General features: G+C 38.5%; 1 protein-coding gene across 2 annotated transcripts in view; it reads right to left on the bottom strand.

Annotated features, from left to right (window-relative positions):
- The window catches only part of INSC (INSC spindle orientation adaptor protein), a 132,528-nt gene that overhangs the window by 52,811 nt on the left and 59,436 nt on the right, over positions 1-20,281 (bottom strand). For both annotated transcript variants that reach the window (XM_042038690.1, XM_042038691.1), the window contains 4 exons: positions 7,519-7,864; positions 6,963-7,015; positions 5,233-5,356; positions 2,924-3,037 (listed from right to left, as the gene is read on the bottom strand). In XM_042038690.1, coding sequence (XP_041894624.1) covers positions 2,924-3,037; positions 5,233-5,356; positions 6,963-7,015; positions 7,519-7,864 — 637 coding nt within the window. The remainder of the gene's footprint in view (positions 1-2,923; positions 3,038-5,232; positions 5,357-6,962; positions 7,016-7,518; positions 7,865-20,281) is intronic.

The following is a 20,281-nucleotide window of genomic DNA, read 5'->3' as shown; positions in this document are numbered from 1 at the left end:
CTCACAGCAGATAAACAGTAATGAGTATTTTGGACCAAACCACTACAGTGGAATATTTTGCAGTTTCAGACTGAAATGACACAAAGCACAGTAAATTCCCATCAAGGCTTTGACAGCTTTTATAATTCTTTTGATAGATGATCTCCAAAGAGATCTTCATCATAAATACTTGTTAGAAAAGGAATTGGCATATCAAGAAGGTAAGGCAAGAGGCATTAGAAGCTTCTCAGACTAAGTGATCTGCAGCACAGGAGTAAGGAATTCCAATAGTCAAGTATTCTCCAAAGGGGGTTCTATGAAAGTATGAATATCTTCATTTTGGCTTCTTTCTCTTTTACAAGCTTATTATCACAGCACTCTGTTCAGTACAGTTGGTATTGGACTCTATCATCAGTATAGTGGATTTTTTAAAAAATACTATTTTCTTTATCACTCTATGACCTATTTACTGGAACTAAGAAGCAGATTTCTACCAGTTCTTCTGATTGTTACAAATCCAAATCTATTTATAGCCCTTTCGCCCCAAGGAATGCTAATTTTCTTATCTTGTCCGTGCTACTACTCATTTTTGTTAGAGACCTTAGGTTTTATGTCTCTGACAGCTAGTGAGAACTACTACTGCCTGCCAGGGTGAGTCAGCAACATGATTTTTTCACAGCAGATTACAAAGTTACATGCTAAAAAAGAAAGTGTCAAAGAATGCCTGTAGGTGGAATAAAATTACAGGTGATGCTTCAGCATTTCATAGACTTTCTTAGTTTCTGTAAAATATTAGCAGGTGATGGGGGAGAAGGAGAGAGAAGACTGAAACCCTCAACAAAATGTGAAATAGACCAGCTCCTGTAATTCTGCAGCTTTGCAACACTATCGTGGTTTTTTTTTGTCTGCACATTCTAGATATTGGTGTGCTTTAGAGCTGTAATTTATAGCTTGGAACAGGAATAAAACTAAGAGCACTGTTCCACAAGATCACACTTTGTCATGGAGAGTAAGACTTCAAGGTTACAGGAACAAATTTGTTAAGGTTTGCTTTCACGGTAAACAAATATTCAACCTCTCTGGCTAGTTTTAAGAATACTATGACAGCTCTCAAGGGTACTACAGATTCTGTAAAAGATTTTGAGATCTTTGCATGACTTCAATCCTTTTTCACCCTCATAATGACTGAGAACAATTACAGATTTTACAGATTATTTTTTAGTTTATTTTTTTTCAAATCACCCTGAATTTTTCTGTCATAGCTAACTAAAACCAGTGCCCCTCTCTTCCTTTCTGCTTCAGAGATTGTGATGCCTGTCACAAATGAAACTTGAATTACAGCACAAACAGTATTTGTGTGTTACTTGGTCAAAATCTGGAAATGCCAAAAAGTCTGCAAACCATAAATAAAAGCATACTTTATTCGTATTGGGAGCTTTTGGAAAGGTGCAAGTTAACCTCCGAAGCAAGCAAAGCTCAGTGCTATTAAGTTTCTTTGTCTGAACAGAGCTCTTTACCCATTTGACCAATTTGAAATTCTGGTCTGTTGCAGTTCCTCTGCCCCCTTGGTCACTGATGCAGGTAACTGAGGCAATACAGAGGGTGAAGGATAATGGTCAGTCTGGACAAATGCATTTCCCAGTGCACAGGGCAGACAGAGGCACGGGACAGGTTATGCAATCACTGCTGTAATTTGGCAGCCAAACACCACTTAGGGTTCTTTGCATAAGGGGATGCATTTCCTCAGTTGTAAACCTGTGACACACGCCCAGGTTTTAGAAATATATTGGTTTAGTGATTTATGAAAGGTCAGACTTCACTTCTGCTAAATTAAACTGTTATGGAAGTCGTAAAAGGATAAAAAGCCCAAGACCAATTTTCTTTAATTTGTTAGTTCTGCATTTTCTCAATACTCAACATTTTAGCATTGTTTTTGGGTACCACTGAGTGGAGCTCAAATACCAATTTAGAAAAAAACGGACTCTCTCAAGTTGTTGCCAGAATCCACTATAGGTTTCTGAGTCTGCCTCATTCTCAGGCTTCAGATCAGAGGAGTACATTTTGTGGTGTAAATCTCCGTCTAAAGGCACATCAGAAGTAATGAAATGCTGCTGTCTAACCCTGTCTCTGGGTAGGACAAGGAACTGGCACAGCACTCCACAAGCAGAAGCTGGGGGAGGGAGGTTTTCCTCTTTCTGCATGCCCTGTGGTTGTGCTTATCCCATCCTCATCAAGACACCATGTCCCACCTTTCGCACTTTTTCAAGATCCAAATGTCCTCAAAGGTGCAAACTCTACAGGGATTTCCAGTATCACAGATCTTGGCAGAATGACTAATTTATACCAAAAGTTAGCACCAACTACTCAGTAAATGAGAACACACATTGGCAGAAGTAACAGCAATGATGGTCTTTTGATAAAGGATAATTATGGGTGTGAAGTATTTCTACATTTGCATCTTTAATAATATCTCTAACCCCCCTGTACACACAGCTGAAGAGGTCTTGCTATTTCTCTGCACAGTCTGCCACAGCCATGGCCAACTGTAAAGTTTTTCTCCGTTTACATGGCTGGTATTTAAAAAGTATTATCAGGTGAGACACTAAAAAAGTTCCCAAAATGATGAAGGGAGTGATAATACCTCAGCTGGCACAAAGACAGCAACTGAAGCAATGCTGAGAAGCCTGTTGGAGCTAACCATCCTACTGAAGCTGCTTGCACAGGTACTGGCCTTTATTAAATTAAAGACTGAGGGGACGTGGTCCTCTTTAGAAAAAAAACCTCTAATACAATAGTTGCAGTGGTAAATTATGTAGAGTAAGAGTTGCAAAAGCACCACAAGAAGAGGAAAAAAGTAGTTTCTCAGAGTAAACTTTGTTGCTCTTCAGTAAAATTACTTTCTTGTATGGCTAGTTTGCACTGGATTACTCCATATATCCCTTACCTTGGCGATGATGCGGCAGAGGTGAGCACCTTCCTGGGCAAGGCTGAATAAACTGCTGATGGCCGACTCCATGACGTACAGACTGCCCGAGAGCTCTATCTGCCTCAGCAGGTTCTGGGGGATGCAGGATAAAAAACTTGGAGTCAGACTGATAACACACATTTCTCACTGCATTTGAGTAGATGTAACCAAAGATAGTGATATTCAAAAATAAATATTAACAGAGTGAGACAACAGGTACATGTGTGAGAACATTCGGTACGGTCTTCAGCTATTTAGTAAATTGTTATGGCTTTTGGTCTGGGATTGAACCAGAATTTTCAGAAGGCAACTAATTTAGTTAGTGTAGAAGCTGAATCACAAGGTCATACAAGATTTCCACCTTATTGATAAGGAATATTGCTACACCCCTTCTTACACTACCTTCTAAGGCTCTGGGTTCGCCACTACTCTTAGTCAAAACATCACTGACAAATAGAGATTCTTATAAAGAAACATAGTTTGTTTCTCCAATGTATGAAATAGATTAAATAGTTTTATCTTTGTAAATAATTATCTTGCTTTTGCATTTGTGCCGCTGCAGCTTTAGAGAAGCACAGCTGTGAGAAGACCATAAAGTCTATTTAATTTTGTTTCTGAAAAAAGGCATAGAATCATTAGAAGAATTAATTCTATCTGCTAGGAGGAGGAAGGTAAGCATTTTTGTATTTAATCCAACTTTGGAAAAGCGCAAGGAAGTATCCCACATTTTACACTGTTATTTATAAAAAATTCAATTACCTTCCCTCTAAGAGGCTCTGTTCTTCCACCTTTAGCATTAGAAGAATATTCCATAAAAAACATAGCTTGAGTTCACATTTTGATATGAACCTATCCTGAATAAAATCCTGATACACTGATTTGAGAAAAAGCTCTTGATACAATTTAAGATGAAACCTCTCACACAGACACTTAGTCTGCTTCAGAGCAGCAAACTACCCCCAGACAGTGTGTTTTTATGGTAGAAGTGGGCACATAGCCTGACTGAATGGCTCAGAAAACTCTTCATAAAATTGTTTTTATTAATGACTTCTAATCCAAGTCCTTCAGCCACACAAATACACACAAGATGATATGGAGTCAATAATTCCATTCCCTTAAAAAAAATGGAGTAGGATTTCAGGTGTATCAGTAGGTGCCAAGATGCCCAAAGGCAGAAATATCAGCAGTGAAGAACTGCTCTTCAGACTGAAAAGAATAAGCATCTTAACAACGGCAACCTACTCACTGAATTTGAAATATGCAAAATTATTTACACACTTCAACTCATACATTTCATGTAGCTCTCATAGATCCCACCTGAAGAGCATTAGCAAGTAGCTTGTTAGTTTGACTGTAATTCTAAAAATGTATTTGGGATATTCTCATCTCCTGGTAATAATCATTTAAAACCAGAAGGGATATTTCTGAAACAACCACAAATTTTTTTGCCGTCTTAACAGATTAGGGTATGTTAAACTTTAACCAATACCATGCATTAATTTTGTTTTGGCACTGTAATAAATGCTATTTAACTATTTGTGTTCATTAAACCTCTCCTCTTTTTCTGCAGGGACAACAAAAAAATTCAGCATAACATCAGTCTAAAACATGGACACATTAACTGAGCAGAATTACTTTTGAGGTTTTTATATGTGAGGAAGATTAGAGTATGGATTTCTACTGAGAAAGAAAGAAAACAGTGTAAGTCAAGATAGGTTGGCTAGACTCGCTACTGTTTCAATAATGATCGAATGGAAAAACAATTAACTTATTTGAAGCCTCAGAGAAATTACTCAGTGTATTTCACAGAATCAGAATCACAGAATGGGTAAGGCTGGAAGGGACAACCAGAAGTCATCATTTAGATGCCTTGCAAAAAAGAGACATCAGGAAAAATAAGTAACATGATGAGCCACAAGTTCATTTTGTTCAGAATTTCAGGTTATTGCAGAATTTGAGAATAAGAATACCTAAATCTCATTGCAACATGTGTGAGTTACTGATCATAAGTTTGTTGAAAATTGAGAGCTGTAATTCTAATCCTTCTCTTAATCACAGAATTATAGAATGGCTTGTGTTGGAAGGGGCCTCTAAAGACATCCTGTTGCCATGTCCCTGCCATTAGCAGGGACAATTTCCACTAGATCAGGTTGCTCAGAAGCCCCATCCAACCCAACCTTGGATCCTTAATGGATGGTTATCCTCAAGATTCAACAATTTTGGAAGACCTTTTTGGTTTGGTTTTTTTGTTTGTTTGTTTTTGGGGTTTTTTTTTACTACAAACAAACCTGTGTTTCATGTGTCAAAACCAGCTCTATCAACTGGCCAAAATACTGGGCAACAGTAGTGAGTGTTTCATTAACACAAGATTTTATGGACTTCAGTATCTCTTCATCTTCAGTCTGTAAGCACCTGAAAAGAAAGAGAAAGAATAGGGATGAAGGAAGAAAGGATGCAACAGAGCTGATTGTCAGAGGTGAGGCCCATGTTAATCACGGGGTATAATGGGAATTGAGCTGTTCACAAGGACATTGTCTTTGTGCCATTGGCATCATTCCAGATTTTAATCAAAGCTTTGCCTACACATGGTAAGTACACCATGAAAGGATAACAGTGGACACTACTGAATAATTTTGGTATCACAATTTACCTCACAGACTGCAGGCCAAATTTTGCCACAGATGCTGTGTGTTTATACAGTTGTAACACTGCTCTTTTCCAATCTCTCTTGGATGCCTGCATTTCAACTGCAGCTGTCCATATCCACCCCTCATGATCAATGAAGGGCTTTCAGTAATTTTCATGTCTTTACCTTCTTTGTCATAGTTTAATGATAGCAGGATAAGGATGAAGAAAGAAATGTGTGTCCAGATGAGTTAAACAGCATAATCAAAAATAAAATTTGGCCCTCTATATGGAAAGATACATAAAGCATCTTTACAGAGTTGGTATAGTTGTCCTGCAACCAGTGATGTTTGGCTATAATTGAAGAAATGAGATAAAGATGGAAAACTTTATACAATTCAAATAAAATAACTAATACATCCTCACAGAAAGGCATTCATTTGAGTTTTCAAAACATATTCCACCCAGGCAGGCCACTGTAATGGAAGATATAGTTTGGGTGATCAGCCTCTCTAGCTGCACACAGGTCACCTTTTCAGCTTTACCTGCCTGTCAGCCACGTATATCAATTTTTTGTCAAAAAGACAAGGGAGAGGGCTGATTTGGGGCAGGTACTTTGAGATTGGATCTCATTATTTAAGCACCATGTCTCCTAGTAGAATATAAAACTAAAGTCTGAGCTGTGCAGGTTTGGCAAAAAGCAATAGTGCACCAAAAAAATGTTATTTCCTGATAATCAGATGGTGTCTTTTTCCCTGATGATATCCCCAAAACAGAATGACTTGCACAGTGTTTAAATTAATTTAAAAAGGGTGATTGAACTGTGCTGGGGGAAATGGGTAACTTATGTTAGAAAGTGTAACTATCATGAGAAGAATTACAGAGATTTTTATTTTCCAGTCACAGCATTCCAGAGTGAAGGGAGATGAGTAAACCTACAACTACAGTTTAAAGGGATGTTTATTTACTGTGGTTTGATTTACAATACGTGGATCTATTCATACAGGAACACGTAATACGACAGTCTCACAACCCAAGTTTTCACACCACCTGAAATCTTGACTCCACAGAACTAAAAGGGAACTTTGTCACTGATATCAGTAGAGCCAGATTTTCTCTCTTGATGCCTAAAAGTCCTAAAAAATACACTTGCATGCAGCTTTGCATCTTTGTCAAGCTCTTTGTGCAGCAGCAGATCCCATCTTTCATTAGGATGAAGTTTAGGTAAAAGCAACTCACTTCACCCACAAGAGATTAACATTAGGAACACTGCAGAGTTCCAGGGGCCTAGCTCAAACAGTTGAGGGTGCTCATGGATTTGTGCTTCTCATTGGAAGTTCTACAACATAATAAAACAGCAAAATTAATATTGCAACTGCAAAATTTAAGTTACCTTTCTGTGAATGCTGTAAATTCTGAACACTTGTCTACTAAAAGTTTTTCAAGCTGCAGAGAGAGAAAGAGAAAGTGGTTTTAAAGTTATGTCCATACACACAGTTGCCTTACAAAAATAAGTAATGCTTGTTTGTTAATTGAAAACCCTCCCAAAAGATAATATTTCATAAGAACACCCTTTAATCTACTTTTCTGTATAAAACCGGTAGAGATAAAAATGAGGTCAATAAAAAAGTAGTACTTTCTACATTGTAAATGCAAAGGAACTCACAGGTTGGTTGTCAAAATACTTTAGTCCTGTAGTCTTCAAAAGCAAAATGGTTTTTTAAATGCAATTTGACAACACTATTAATATTCAGAATCAAGCCCATGATAAAATAGGATCCAAAGTCAAGAATCTTTCCATTGCTGGAACAGGATAGGAAAGCCTTAAACAAGGGACCAGTATCAGTACGTAAGGATTTCTTACAGATTGTTTAAAGCAAGTTTTAATAATTACAATAAAATAAAAATTCCAAAAGCAGGAGAAACATGCCATCAAGGCATCTTCTCACCTGGTGCATTTCTTCTGAAGAACTCCTGGTGAAGGTGTTGTACTCGTTTATCATGGAACGCACGTGGCAGTTGACCCTCACTGTCATGCTGTGGACCCTCTGCCATCTGTTCTTGTCCAGCTTCTGAGCAATCCTGGTCAATTCTGTGCTTATGATCCAAGCCCTCTTTAGCAGAAGCTGCAAGTTATCACAGGTGCTGTACTGTGAGGAAAGGATGAGTTCATTTGGTTCATCCTTCTCAATGCTGATGGGCTTGGACTGGAGAATGCACATACATTCACAGTCTGTCATCAACTTCAGGTCCTCCATCCATCGCTGAACAGAGTCCACCTGGATTAAGTGCATGCTGGAAGGCAGAGAAGGAGAGGGAAGAATGAGGTAAAGCAAAAAAACCCTTAGAATAACCACCAGCAACACCATAGAGCTGCACCCACTACGAGGTTGCAATTGATTGACCAAAGGAAATAATTGAACAAATAATTTGCTTGCAGTAACACAGTGAAATGTTTAGCTCTTTATTCTAAAAACAGGTTCTAGATTTCTAATCACTTTTACACCACACACCTGGCTATAAAATTATATCTAAAAAATCAGTGGATATTAGAGAAGTAAACAGAAGTTTAAATTTCGTTTTTTTGGGAAAAATGTTTCTTGTGCATTCAGAGTTTAATGTGGAGTAGGAGCAAAGCTATGAATGTGTTTTCTTGTTGTTTATGGGACTGTTGGGTTTTTCTAGACATTTGGCCTATTAAGGACTTAACATAAGATTTTATTTTGCAGTATCTCTCCAGAGCCCTTCCAAACTTACACAGCCAAAGACAGTGAACAATACTGCCAGCAACATCTATTTGTTCCGTGTCATAATCCCTGAAACTAGAGCTGAATTCTACTTCCAAACCAGACCTTTACCTTCCCCCTCATTTCTCATTGCTCTCTGTACAATTTGCACACTGATTTCCAAAGCATATTTTTTACACTACAAAAAACATGATGTGAATGAGCAAGGCTGACAAGCTCCTTGACAAGTGTACCCTGACACAAGGGCAATGTGCCTACATTTCGTGCCCTTGCACCCTCCAGCCAGTAAAATGTGGTACCTGAGGCAGAAGTTGCACTGATTCTGAGCTCATTTTTTGAGGGATCACAAATTTCAAAGTCTTGAGATGAAGATGCCTAAATTTCTTTTCTTATAAGGTGCCCAGGTCCTAACAAAAATACCTTAGTCCTCACCCTAACCATGCTAAAAGTTTCCAAAGAATTGAAGATGCAAGGTAAAGAAGAAATTAGATCAAGTGAAGGCAAGACTGGATTTAACTATTTTAAAAAATGGATTTAGCTATTTTTTTCAAACTTCCACTGGTATCCTAGAGCTAGTCTGACAGTGTAGTGGATTGTTGCCTACTCCCTGGATACATGAGCATGAGCAGATTTTTATGATGCTATACCAGAACAGACAAAAAGAAAGTTTGTATCATAGTCCTCGTTCCTTTAATTCAGATACTGATTTATTGCAACTCAGCAACACACCAGTCACGTTCCATGCTGTTATATAAAGCCTTACTGCTAGAACAAAATCTGCAATCACATTAGCTAAGCTAAGGAGGACCAGGTGGAAGCCTTTTTCAATTCTTGTGCTTCCATTTATACAGTGAGCACCAGCTGAACTTGAGAAATCTCCTGCCAGACCACTCCAGTAATATTCCATAAATAAACAAAATGTATTTACATATACAGGAAAAGGAGGCTCACCTCAAGCATCATTTCATGTAAATTGACAGCAAACAAGATACAAGAGATCAGTTTCATTGATCCAATCTCCCTTTTCACAATATATGATGAAACTACTTTTAATTCCAAACTTTACAGGCTACTGTTATTTAAGGTCTTTATTTCACTCAGTTTTGAATATTGTGTAATTGCATTTCACGATCGATTGAGGCCCACTTTCTTCTTGCTATGTGTAGTCTCCTTATTGCCTTTTTGGATCTGAAGCAAAGTTTCCTAATAAACAAAAACAACAACTTTAGAAGTTTGAGACCATGATTTATGACGATGTGCATAGTTTGCATGCAGAACAGGATAAACTCATTTGACACAGAGTAATATATCTTTCGTTTCCAAAGTGCACTGTGAAAATTGATTAAATCTCTGTTTAGTAAGTAGAAATAAACTTCTACATTATAAATTCACATAGATAAAAAAACTAGAATAGAAAGTTAGTGAGGAAAAAAAACCAACAAAAAATTCTTATTTCCTCTAGTCCCAAAAGTCATTCTTCACTCTAAAGAGAAAAAAAAATAATGAGTTGTACAAAAAAAAAAAGCACAGATGTTAAAGAAAATCTCCTTGTTTGCTTCTGTTCCTACTAATTGCCAGAAGTACAACTGCAGAATGTAGGATATTCTTTTACTGAAACTTAGTATTCCTTAACTAACAACAAGAGCCAAAAATAATACCATTCATCTCTTTCCAGAGGACCACAGAAAACTCCCCCTGCTTACTGTGTCAGCTTCTCTGACACATTGTCCTTTAAATTAGACATACATCATTATCGAGTGATAATGATGAAATACATTTGTGAAATACATAAATGATTCACCTTCATCCAAATCTCACTGTATTTAGAGAAAATCTTTGTAAGCATTCTGCAGATTAATTTGTAGACTCATATTAAAATAAGGAAAGCAAAAGAATGTGATCATCCCTAATTAGTTATTAGGAGTCATATTCCAGATAGCATTTACTGAACTCAAAATCAAGTTGGAAATTTCCATTTTGTCTTCCCATTACTGAAAAAAAAAATAAAAATCTACGCCTACAAAATAAAAAGAACCATAATGGTTCAGACAAAAAAACAAACAAACTCTGTTTAGCCCATTATCCTGGTCCCAACATGCCCATTAGGAGATGCATAAGGAAAGATTATAAGAAACGTGGCAAGAGCTGAACAATCCCTCCTTCCCATCTTCTGGCAATTAGTGGTTTAGGAACTTCCTCAGCCAGAAGTCGTGTCTGAGCAGGATGTTTTTACAATTCATGAAACAAAAGTAGCCATTAATCCCTTTTTGAACTCAGTTAAACTCTTGGCCTTTGCAACATCTAGTGGCAGTGTCTCACATTGTTTATTTTTTGTATGAAAAAGTGTTTCTTATTGTTTGTTTTAAACTTGCTGCTTGGAGATATGAACACAAACACTTTAGTTGCTATATTCTGAGATGCTGTAAATGAGATGAAAGTTCTGTATTTGCCCTCTTCATGCAATTCATTATTTTATTTGCTCTACCCCATCTTCTCTAAGTTATTTTATTTCTATGGTGTAGAAACTCAGTCTATCTAGTCTGTCCCCTTACGGACATTATTCCAACCCTCTGGTCATTCACTTACTCTCCCCACCTTTTCAAAAAGCTTTTTCGAGTTTCCCTGTGTCCCAAGATGTGATGGGAGAAACAGGACACAGTATACAAGACTCAGGTAAATTTTTATATTTGAAACACATTTTCTACGCAGTCCCTACTTGGCAACAATTCTTAAATTGTTTTTTACTAAAGTGTTTTCCAGAGGGCTGTTTCATTTCTACCTTTCTGAAAATATACTTATCTTGATTTTGGAATCTTTTCCATGAGTGATAATACATAATGTAGAGTTCACTATACCTATGATGAAAGAAATTGTGCTCCCTTTCCCTCCTCACATGCACTAATTTATGTTCAGTAACATATAAATTCTTCTAGAATTTTACAGTCTTGTATTTTCCTGCTTTTATAACTATTTTTCAGGTCATTAAATACATTAAACAAGATTTGTTCAAGCATAAGAGACCTTACTGGTGTGATTTTCCACAGTTCTCTCTAATTTAGCAAAAGTATCTGGTTACCTGGCTGAGACCCTGATGTTTATAGAATCAGAGAATCATTTAGGTTGGAAAAGACTTCTAACACCATCAGTTCCAGCTATTAACCCAGCACTGCCAGGTCCATCACTTAACCATATCCTTAAGTGTCACTTCTACACAGCTTCTAAATACCTCCAGGGATGGGGATTCAAACACTTCCCTGGAGAGTCCATTCCAGTGCTTGACAACATTTTCAGTGAAGAAATGATCCATAATTTTGAATCTAAACCTCCCCGGAGCAATTTGGGACTATTTCCTCTTGTCCTATCACTGGTTACTTGGGAGAATAGGTCAACTCTCACCTTGCTCCATTCTTCTTTCAGGAGGTAATAAAAAGAGATATGTTCCTCCTCAGCCTCCTTTTCTCCAGGCTAAACACCCCCAGATCCCTCAGCCACTCCTCACAGGACTTGTGCTCCAGACCCTTCCCCAGCTCCGTTTCCCTTCTCTGGGCTCACTCCAGCCCCTCAATGTCTTTCTTGCAGGGAGGGATCCAGAACTGGACACAGCACTCGAGGTGTGGCCTCACCAGTGCCCAGTACAGGGGGACAATCCCTGCCCTGGTCCTGCCTGACACAACGTTCATCCAAGTCATGAGCAGCCAGCTTCTCCAGTGGAATGCTGTGGGAAATGTGTCAAGGTCTTTACTGAAGTCCAGGCAGACAGAAAACATCTACAGCCTTTCCCTGATCCACTAAGTGGGTCACCTTGTCAGAGGAGATCAGATTGGTCAAGCAGGACCTGCCTTTCCTGAACCCATATGTCTGATCCCCTGGTTGTCCAGGATATGCTGCATGATGGCACCCAGGATGACCTGCTCCATGACCTTCGCTAGCACTGAGGTCAGGCTGACAGGCCTGGAGCTCCCCGGATGCCCCTTCCTGCTCTTCTGGAAGACAGGTGTCACACTGGCTAAAAAGCAGTCACCTGGGACCTCTCCATGTAGCCAAATGTGCTGGTAAATGATGGAAAGTGGCCCAGTGAGCACTTCTACAGGAGCCTCAGTATTCTTGGGTGGATTCCGTCCATCCCATAGACTTTTGTGATTATTTCCCCTTGGAATATGTAGGTTTCATTCTATTCCCTGCCCCTGTCTTCCAGCTCAGGGGGCTGAGAAGATGAAGAACAGCTGGTCTTACTGTTAAAGACTGAGGCAAAAAGGCATTGGGTACCTGAGCCTTTTTCTCAGCCTATGTCACCATGTTTTCCCCCCACATCCAATAAAGGAGGAGTTTCTCCTTAGCCCCCCTTGTGTTGCCAATATATTTATAGAAACATTTTTGTTGTTTTTTCTTACTGCAGTAACCGGATTAGTTCTGGTTGGGCTTTAGGCCTTCTAATTTTCTCCTGCATAATCCCATGGCATCCTTGTAGCTCCCACGAGTAGCTCTCCCTTTCTCCCAAAAGTGATAAACTTGCCTTTTTTTCCTGAATTCCAGCCAAGGCTCTCTGTTCAGCCAGGTCAGTCTTCTTCCCCATCTTTTGGCACATGGCCACAGCCTGCTCCTGTGCCTTTCGGATTTCCTTCTTGAAAGGAAGATGCATAGATACATAGATGGATAGTGGTTCCCCACGAGTTAAAATTACTGAATTTAGTGCGCCGTGGCATATTGACAGAAAAGCAATTTATGTAGACTCAACACTATAAAAGCAGCATTTAATGTAAAAACAGTTGTAAAAATAATTCAGTGCAAGAAGAAAATTCAAGAGAAAGTCTCCAATATTTCTTAAAAGTCATTCTGTTTTAATTGAGGTTGTAAAGTATTTGACACAGTTTTCAAGAGCACTCAACTGAACTTGACTAACAAGTAATTTGAATACTCTGAATTCTAGTGTGCTTGCCAAAAAAACAGCCTTTTAAAAATTGTGTAATTTTGAAAAAATCCTCTTGTAGCACTGGCTGAGGCCAGCTTAGAGCAACAGCCTGTTAGAAGTGTGTTACTTCAAAAGATGTTTGGACCTTGTTTCATATAGATGTTTCTGCACTACATAGCATATTGCAGGCAAATTTCATCCTGGGTAAAGACATTAAAAAAATACTCCTATTTTAAATATCTAAGAAGAGACACATGATATTCAAAGTTCTGTTACCAGCATTTCTCTTTTCTTTCCTTTTTTTAAATTTTTTTTTGCTATTTTCTATCTTCTCAAGTAGTTTGTTGACTAAAGTCATGATTTTTAGGACAGACAAGATGGATTGATAACAAAAGGATTGATCTCTCTCTTGTTGGAGTTACATGAATACAAAAGTCAAGAGTTAATAACTAGATCATTTGTCTAAAATTTCCAGCTTGAAGCTCTTTACCACCATTTTACTGGCAGCCCATACACTCCTGTTTTAAATTGCAAATGTTATCATGAAAAAGAGTTATACCTCCAATTTAGCACTGAGTTTCACTAAAGTGCAAAAGTTTCATGTTTTATAACATTGTGCGAAGTCTGAGCTGATCAATTCACGTGAGTAATTCCAGTGGTCATATTTATAAAGTGTAAAGGCTTCTGCTCAGTCAAATTATGTTTTCAAGGCTTCTTAGCCTTTTTATCCATTTTCAGCTAATACGACAGATTTATTACCAATACTAATGAGAGCATTTAGTACCGCTTCCAGATAAGCCTATGGTAAAAGTCAATGCCAAATCTTACAACAGTGTTCAAATTTATTATTCTAATTAGTGGTAGGTAATTAATTGGCAACAAACAACTTACTGAATGAATTTAGCCCCCTCTTTGAACATAAATAATCTCTAATTCTTTTCTAATTCATCTTTTCAAAATTATTCATGGATATGCAATATACCCAGGGCCAATTTCCACATCAATACAATGGCCAGCAGAACTCAACTCTCAGTGGAAGAAGAGAGTGAAGAGCCATAGAGACAGTGCTCATTTATCTTCAATTGCTTTACATGACATTAATCACATAAAAGAGCCCTCTAGATACATGATATTGTATTTGCACTGATTTTGGCAAAATTTTGTAGAGCTAGCGGGAGAGATAGCTTAAAACGTACAGAGTAGCTTTAAAGTAGATAAGAATCAGATTCCTGTTTTTTAAGTGATTGCACTTGCTGTGTAGATCATTCCTAAGGTAATAGAATCTTACAAATATTTAGGTTTTGTACTTGATGTGGCAAGATAAAAGTACAGCCAAATGGTTTGCAGGGTGTTCTTTTTCCCCCTTAATTTTACTTACTCCTTTCCCAGTGGAACACTAGCAATCCAATTTCTCTGTGACAAAAGGTGACTTTAGCATGAATTACTTACACCTTTAGAACACATGGATAAAAAGCTAGCTCCTAGGTTTTTGAAAAGTTAACAGGCTATATTAGGATGGTATTTTAGCTTGCCTCAGTGATTACTCAATTGTTACAGTTACCAAAGTCTAACAACTTCCCCAAATTAAGTCAGTAACAGATCATGCAAACTACAGCACAAATATTTCTCAAAACAAAACAACTTAAGGAAAGGCGCACTGCATTCAGCCAGCTGTCCTGAAGTGGAAGGCAGAACTTTGTTAGCCAGTAGTGATTACCCTTGGACGTTTCAAAATTTCTCTTTACTTTAGGAGTGGGTTTAAACCGCAAAGAAATAAAAGAGATATGACCACTAGCCTCAGGAAGCAGAGTGCCAACGGGCAGAATATATAAATATTGGCAACAAAACCAGAATTACTCAAAAATCACCAGTGTAGAAAAGTCTGTAAGGAAAGTAAAAACAGAGTAATCACTTGTAATATATAGCAGTATGATGTGTGAACTTACAGCTGTTTCATCAGGCCTCTTTAAAGGGCCATATAAATAATTTAGTGTAAATGCTGCACCAGTGTTCTCCTCAGATCTTTATGTTTTTCTGAGAAATCCTCATTGTGAGTTGTCCCTCTAAAAATGTCTGGAAATATTATACCAGCCCAGAATTGCTGGGACACTACAGAACATAAGGAAGTCACTCTGTAAAATCACAGACTAACTCAGCTTGCTGATTAGTTTATGGAAAGTCTAGGACAAACTTATCACATACTAATTTTCTTTACATGGGTATAGTCGTCTCCAGCCTCCATCAGCTGGAGGGATACTGAAGCACAGTTCAAGCTGGCTTTGAGGAGTTTTACTTCCTGCCTAGCACATTACATTGCTAAAACAGTAGCTGTCTTGACAAACACACAGGCCTCTGAGTTCCCAGAAATTAAGACCTCAGTAAAAGAATATAATTTCCTGAAAGAAAGGAGGAAAATGCTAAAAAACCCCACTATCAGCAAGTTAATGACAGTATAAGGCTGTTAATTGGCCTCTTTTCAGACAAAGCTGGACAAAGACTAGGCTAATATTGTCACAGCGCTTACCAACCAAAATATGTAGGTTTTATATTTGTATAGTATCGTTAATTCATGCTAACAATTAATATTACTGCATTGTTGCTATAAGATAGTAAAACAAGGAAAGTTTTCAAAACCACTGAGCTTATTGAACCCTGTGGTATCAGCATGTTTAGATTTAACAAACTATTATGGACTCAAATCAGATTTAATGAGCTTTGACCTAATTTAAGGAGTTGAAAATTTAGAAACAGGCAATTTTAGCCGCTCTTAAATTTGGACATAAGGGATGGGGCAAAAAATAATCTGCTGACCAAGTTTTGTGAAGGATATTGGTTCTTCTGCTCAGCATGTTACCTGATGATTGGTAACAAACTATTCTCCAGTGAACAGACAAAAGTAGTGCTGAAGATGAAAGATCCCATGACTCAATCTCTTTGCAAATGACAGCCTGGGTCTTGCAAAAATGTGCAACATTTATAGTTTTCCTGAGAGATGAGATAGTAGAGCTGAGAGACCTTAGTGTTTTACACAATGGCAGAATCCATGACTTTTGGCTTCATTTAGCCCAATGTAAGAGGAACAGCACCCATGGAACATTGCATGACAGATCTGCTCAGAACATCCATACAGATTCTTCCAGGAGTTTAAAATCTGACATGGTGACTGAAGCATGTTGATAAACATGAAGGCATGTCGCCATCAGCACACATTTAAATTGCAGATTCCCAAGTACACATATAGTTCTCCCTCCCATAAATAACAGGGCATGTTTCCTGCATTGTGAAGGAGAAAAGTCAACAAGGCCAGCAGCAGGAGAGAACATGCTCAAGAGAGCTCATCCTGGTTCACTGCTTCCCAGTGCTCAGGCTACACTTGTAATTGTAGGGGAGAATATTTCTCATGGCCTCATAAGAAAAATATGCTGCAGAAGAGAGACACCTGGCAGGGAAGGAGAACCAGAAATGAAAGTGAGAAGGAAAAAAACAACATTGGACATAATCTGGGGCCGTGGATAGTGAAAGTGCTCAAATACAATCACAAGCAATGACTAATTTGGAGACTAGCATGAGAGTCCATGAAAATAGCACCAGTGCCTCGTTGAACATTGTTTTTTCCTTCCTCCAAATCTGCCTTAATTTGTAGTTTAATAACAAACAGTGCAGCTCTCTGTGCCTTATTCAAAGGAGTTATGACATGCATTATGAGCAGCAGCATTAGCCTTTCACCTTCTACTATTTACTCATTTAAGGTCCTAACCCTACTGATTAAGTAAAGCCTGGATTACTTAATGAAGGGAGCAACAAGCATTTTACAGGGAGCTATGAGATCAGTATCACTCAGGAGACTAGAGAAATTTGGAGACCCTTGTTCACATGTATTACACATCAGCTCCAGCTAAAACTGTCAAAAAAGGGGTGAGGAAATGACTGTCTGATATTGACTTTTCTAAGATTCCCATCAGAATATTAACCTTTCAACAGAAAAATTTAAAAAGATGAAAAGTAGCAACACAGTGTCACAAATACTGGAATGAGTTGGCAAAAACATCTTAGGTGGTCTCAATCAAATAAGTAAGCAGTTTCAAACAAATTGAATATTTGTGCATAGGTTTATATATTTCTATAGAAGTCAGAAAATGGAAAAGGAAATCTTATGCCATCAAACCTACACTTCTGATAATTTGTTCATAAATGGCTTAAAAATCACTCCAAAAATAATTTAGAGGGCTCAAATATATTATATTAAATGGCTATTCTAGAATCACAGTGGAAGTTTGGTTGGAAGTTTTTTATTTTTAATCTAAGTTTCTTAAAAGCCAGTCTGTTCCCTTTTGGTTTAATCTTTCCTTTTGAACAAGATTTTATCTTTGAATGCATTTCTAGAAAGCAAACACATGTTCTCAGCTTCTAATTTGCAAGACTTGACAAGCAAAATTCTTCAGATTCCTTCTATGAAATCATGTCTTTCCAGACCCCTGCTTCGAATAGATTTGTAGTTCTTGTTAAATTAATTTTTTACTGAAAGACTTGATATCCTGCTTGATACAAAACAAAGTCTAACAGTAAGTTTCAGTGATGTTAGTACACCCTTATCTCCACCAGAATTCTCATTTCATACAGTCTAGGACTGAGTTTCTGCTTTCATCACCACATCTTACTGGAAAAGGCACTCACAGTCATCTCAATCAACCAGCATATGTAGGTCATCCTCCTATTGTTTTTTTTCCATAGAATGAACTACAGGTTGTTGCAGACTTTCTAGTTCCCAACCCCCAAATGCATAACCTTGAGATTTCAATTACTCACCCCTTTTCTTCAATAATTCAATAAAGTCCACTTCTAAATCTCTACTTTCAAAAGTACCTTTTGTCACTACCCCTTTGTCTAATAACTAGTTTTCTGTATTTTATAGTAAATACCATGTATATAACCCACTGAATTTCCTTTGTTCAGAGGGAAAATGATAAGGGGTAATTTTGTTTGCCCTAGAGAATGATTGATTATTCATTATTATGCATCTTTGGTACGTTCATTTATTGTCATCCCATTTCCTGCTTTATTCCAAACCTTTAACTACTCTACTAGGTCTTCCTTTTCCTTTCCAATTAAATCTTATTCCACCCTTTCTCACTTCCTAGGTACAAACATTATATTTTGTTATTTTACACCTCGAGTCACTACAAAAATTTTTTAGTAAGTTCAGCAGCCTAAGTAGAGAATTTTTCCTGCCTTTTCTATATTAAGTTATGTTTTGCTTCTATCTCAGACACGTCTTTCTCTTTCCATTTACTAGACAAAGTCAAAACTAGGTGGTTAGTGTTCCTGGCTGCATTTCATTTTCGTTTGTGCAGGTGTTGAACCTAAGAAAGCCAGTCTAAATGAAGGTTTAAACACAAATAAAGCAGGTTCAATAATTACAACCAACAGGAAAAGCCAGACTCACACCATATCTGCATTTCAGGCCACATCTAGAAACAGAGACTCAGGCTATACTATCACTTTTTCCATCATGCTTTGCTCATGATGACAGTGTGCTTTATCATAAAACGCTTGAGGCAAAAATATTTTCACAAAGTAGTCCAGTATTTTTCAGCTGAAAATGGGAATTCTGAGCCACCTTGCTATGAAGCATATTTCTGTGGGACAGCGATGTAGTATATCATAGGATTTTGGGTGATAATCATGGATACCTGAGGATTGTAACATAAGCAGCAAATGTGAATCACCAGTTTTAAGTGGGATAAAGAAGTGTAGTTTCAATACTCCTTAAAATTGAAAGTAAGTTCCCCCTCTGGCTTCAGTGGACTTTGGACGAGGCTTGGGTATGCGCCACTCATGATTCTTCTGATGATGCTTACAGTATATTTCCCCAAGAGAAACAATCAAGGATAAAGAATTTTAAGAACAACATATTCCTACATTGGAATCGAGAAGAGACAAGATATTCACTGAAAATACCAATACAATTAATGGAGAACGTTCTCAGGAACCTGATGGCTTAGCATCATCTCCAGGTAAAAAGTTCAGCATCAGAATCTGTGGTTTCCCAGGATTCCAGGGTCTAGGACTTCCTGACCCTGGCACCCAACGACCCCAGGTCTGTCTCCAAGGCAACAACAGACCGTAGGTGTCAGAGGGAGGTGCAGCCACCATTACTGCTGAGAGGCACCTGCTGGTGGTAAGTGACCTTCCACCAGCCCCTCAGGTTCAGTCAAGGTCTCTCCAACATCCCTAGGCATTTAGTAGTAGAGGGAGACCCTGACAAACTCTCACTTTTAAGATTTAAAACTCCTGTGAACAAGTGAGAGTGTGTGAGTTCCGTAGCAACAGTTCCTTCACAGCACTTCATCGTTCCCTGCCTTCCAGCAGAAGGTCCTGCTGTACCCAACCTGCTCTGAACCACCCTGAGGCCGAGCAAGACAGCTGGGGAATGTCTCCCCCATCTGCCTGCCGCCAGCTTGTCGGGCCCCTTCTCTCCTCCTCCTGCTTGGAGGACTTTGTTTCCTCTTCCATCTAAAATTCTGGACTTCTTTCTCCTCAAACATGGCCACTTCTGTTTTGCGTCTCGGTGTCTCACACCTTCCTCACCTTCCGCATCACTACATGCTGATGGAGCCTCTTTGGGCAGCTGAGTTTGGAACTTGCAGCACCAGACATGGACTGAGGAGCACCTCTGGCTTCCAGCTTTTTTTCAGGGCTGGAAAGGATGAGAAAGGTTTTATGCCAGTGTGAAGCTTCTTTTTCTTCTTGAGAATCTGAATCTTGGGTCATTGCACCTTTCTTTCTTTTTCAAGGAAGGATCTGCCATGGTTGTGGGACTGTTCTGGGTGCTCCTTTTGCTGATGGCAGCTGTTGACATCGACCAGCTGCTCTTGTCCTCTGAAGAGAAGGGAATTGTTCGTGAGAAGGGAAGAAGAGAAGAAATCCTTCAGAGGCTGAAGGAGCAGGAGGCGAGCCTTTGGCTGCTACATTTGCGCGTGAAGAAGGAAATTGCAGACCTGGAAGCCAGACAGGAGGCTCTGACACCACCTGCATTGGCAGCGGAGGGAAAGATCC

This window comes from Corvus kubaryi, unplaced genomic scaffold, assembly GCF_017639235.1.
Source record: "Corvus kubaryi isolate FWS band 111438036 unplaced genomic scaffold, C.kubaryi_AGA036_p1.0 37392, whole genome shotgun sequence".
NCBI classification, from domain to species: Eukaryota; Metazoa; Chordata; class Aves; order Passeriformes; family Corvidae; genus Corvus; species Corvus kubaryi.
The sequence above is the reverse complement of the archived record's forward strand: the minus strand, read 5'-3'. Positions and strand labels throughout refer to the sequence as shown.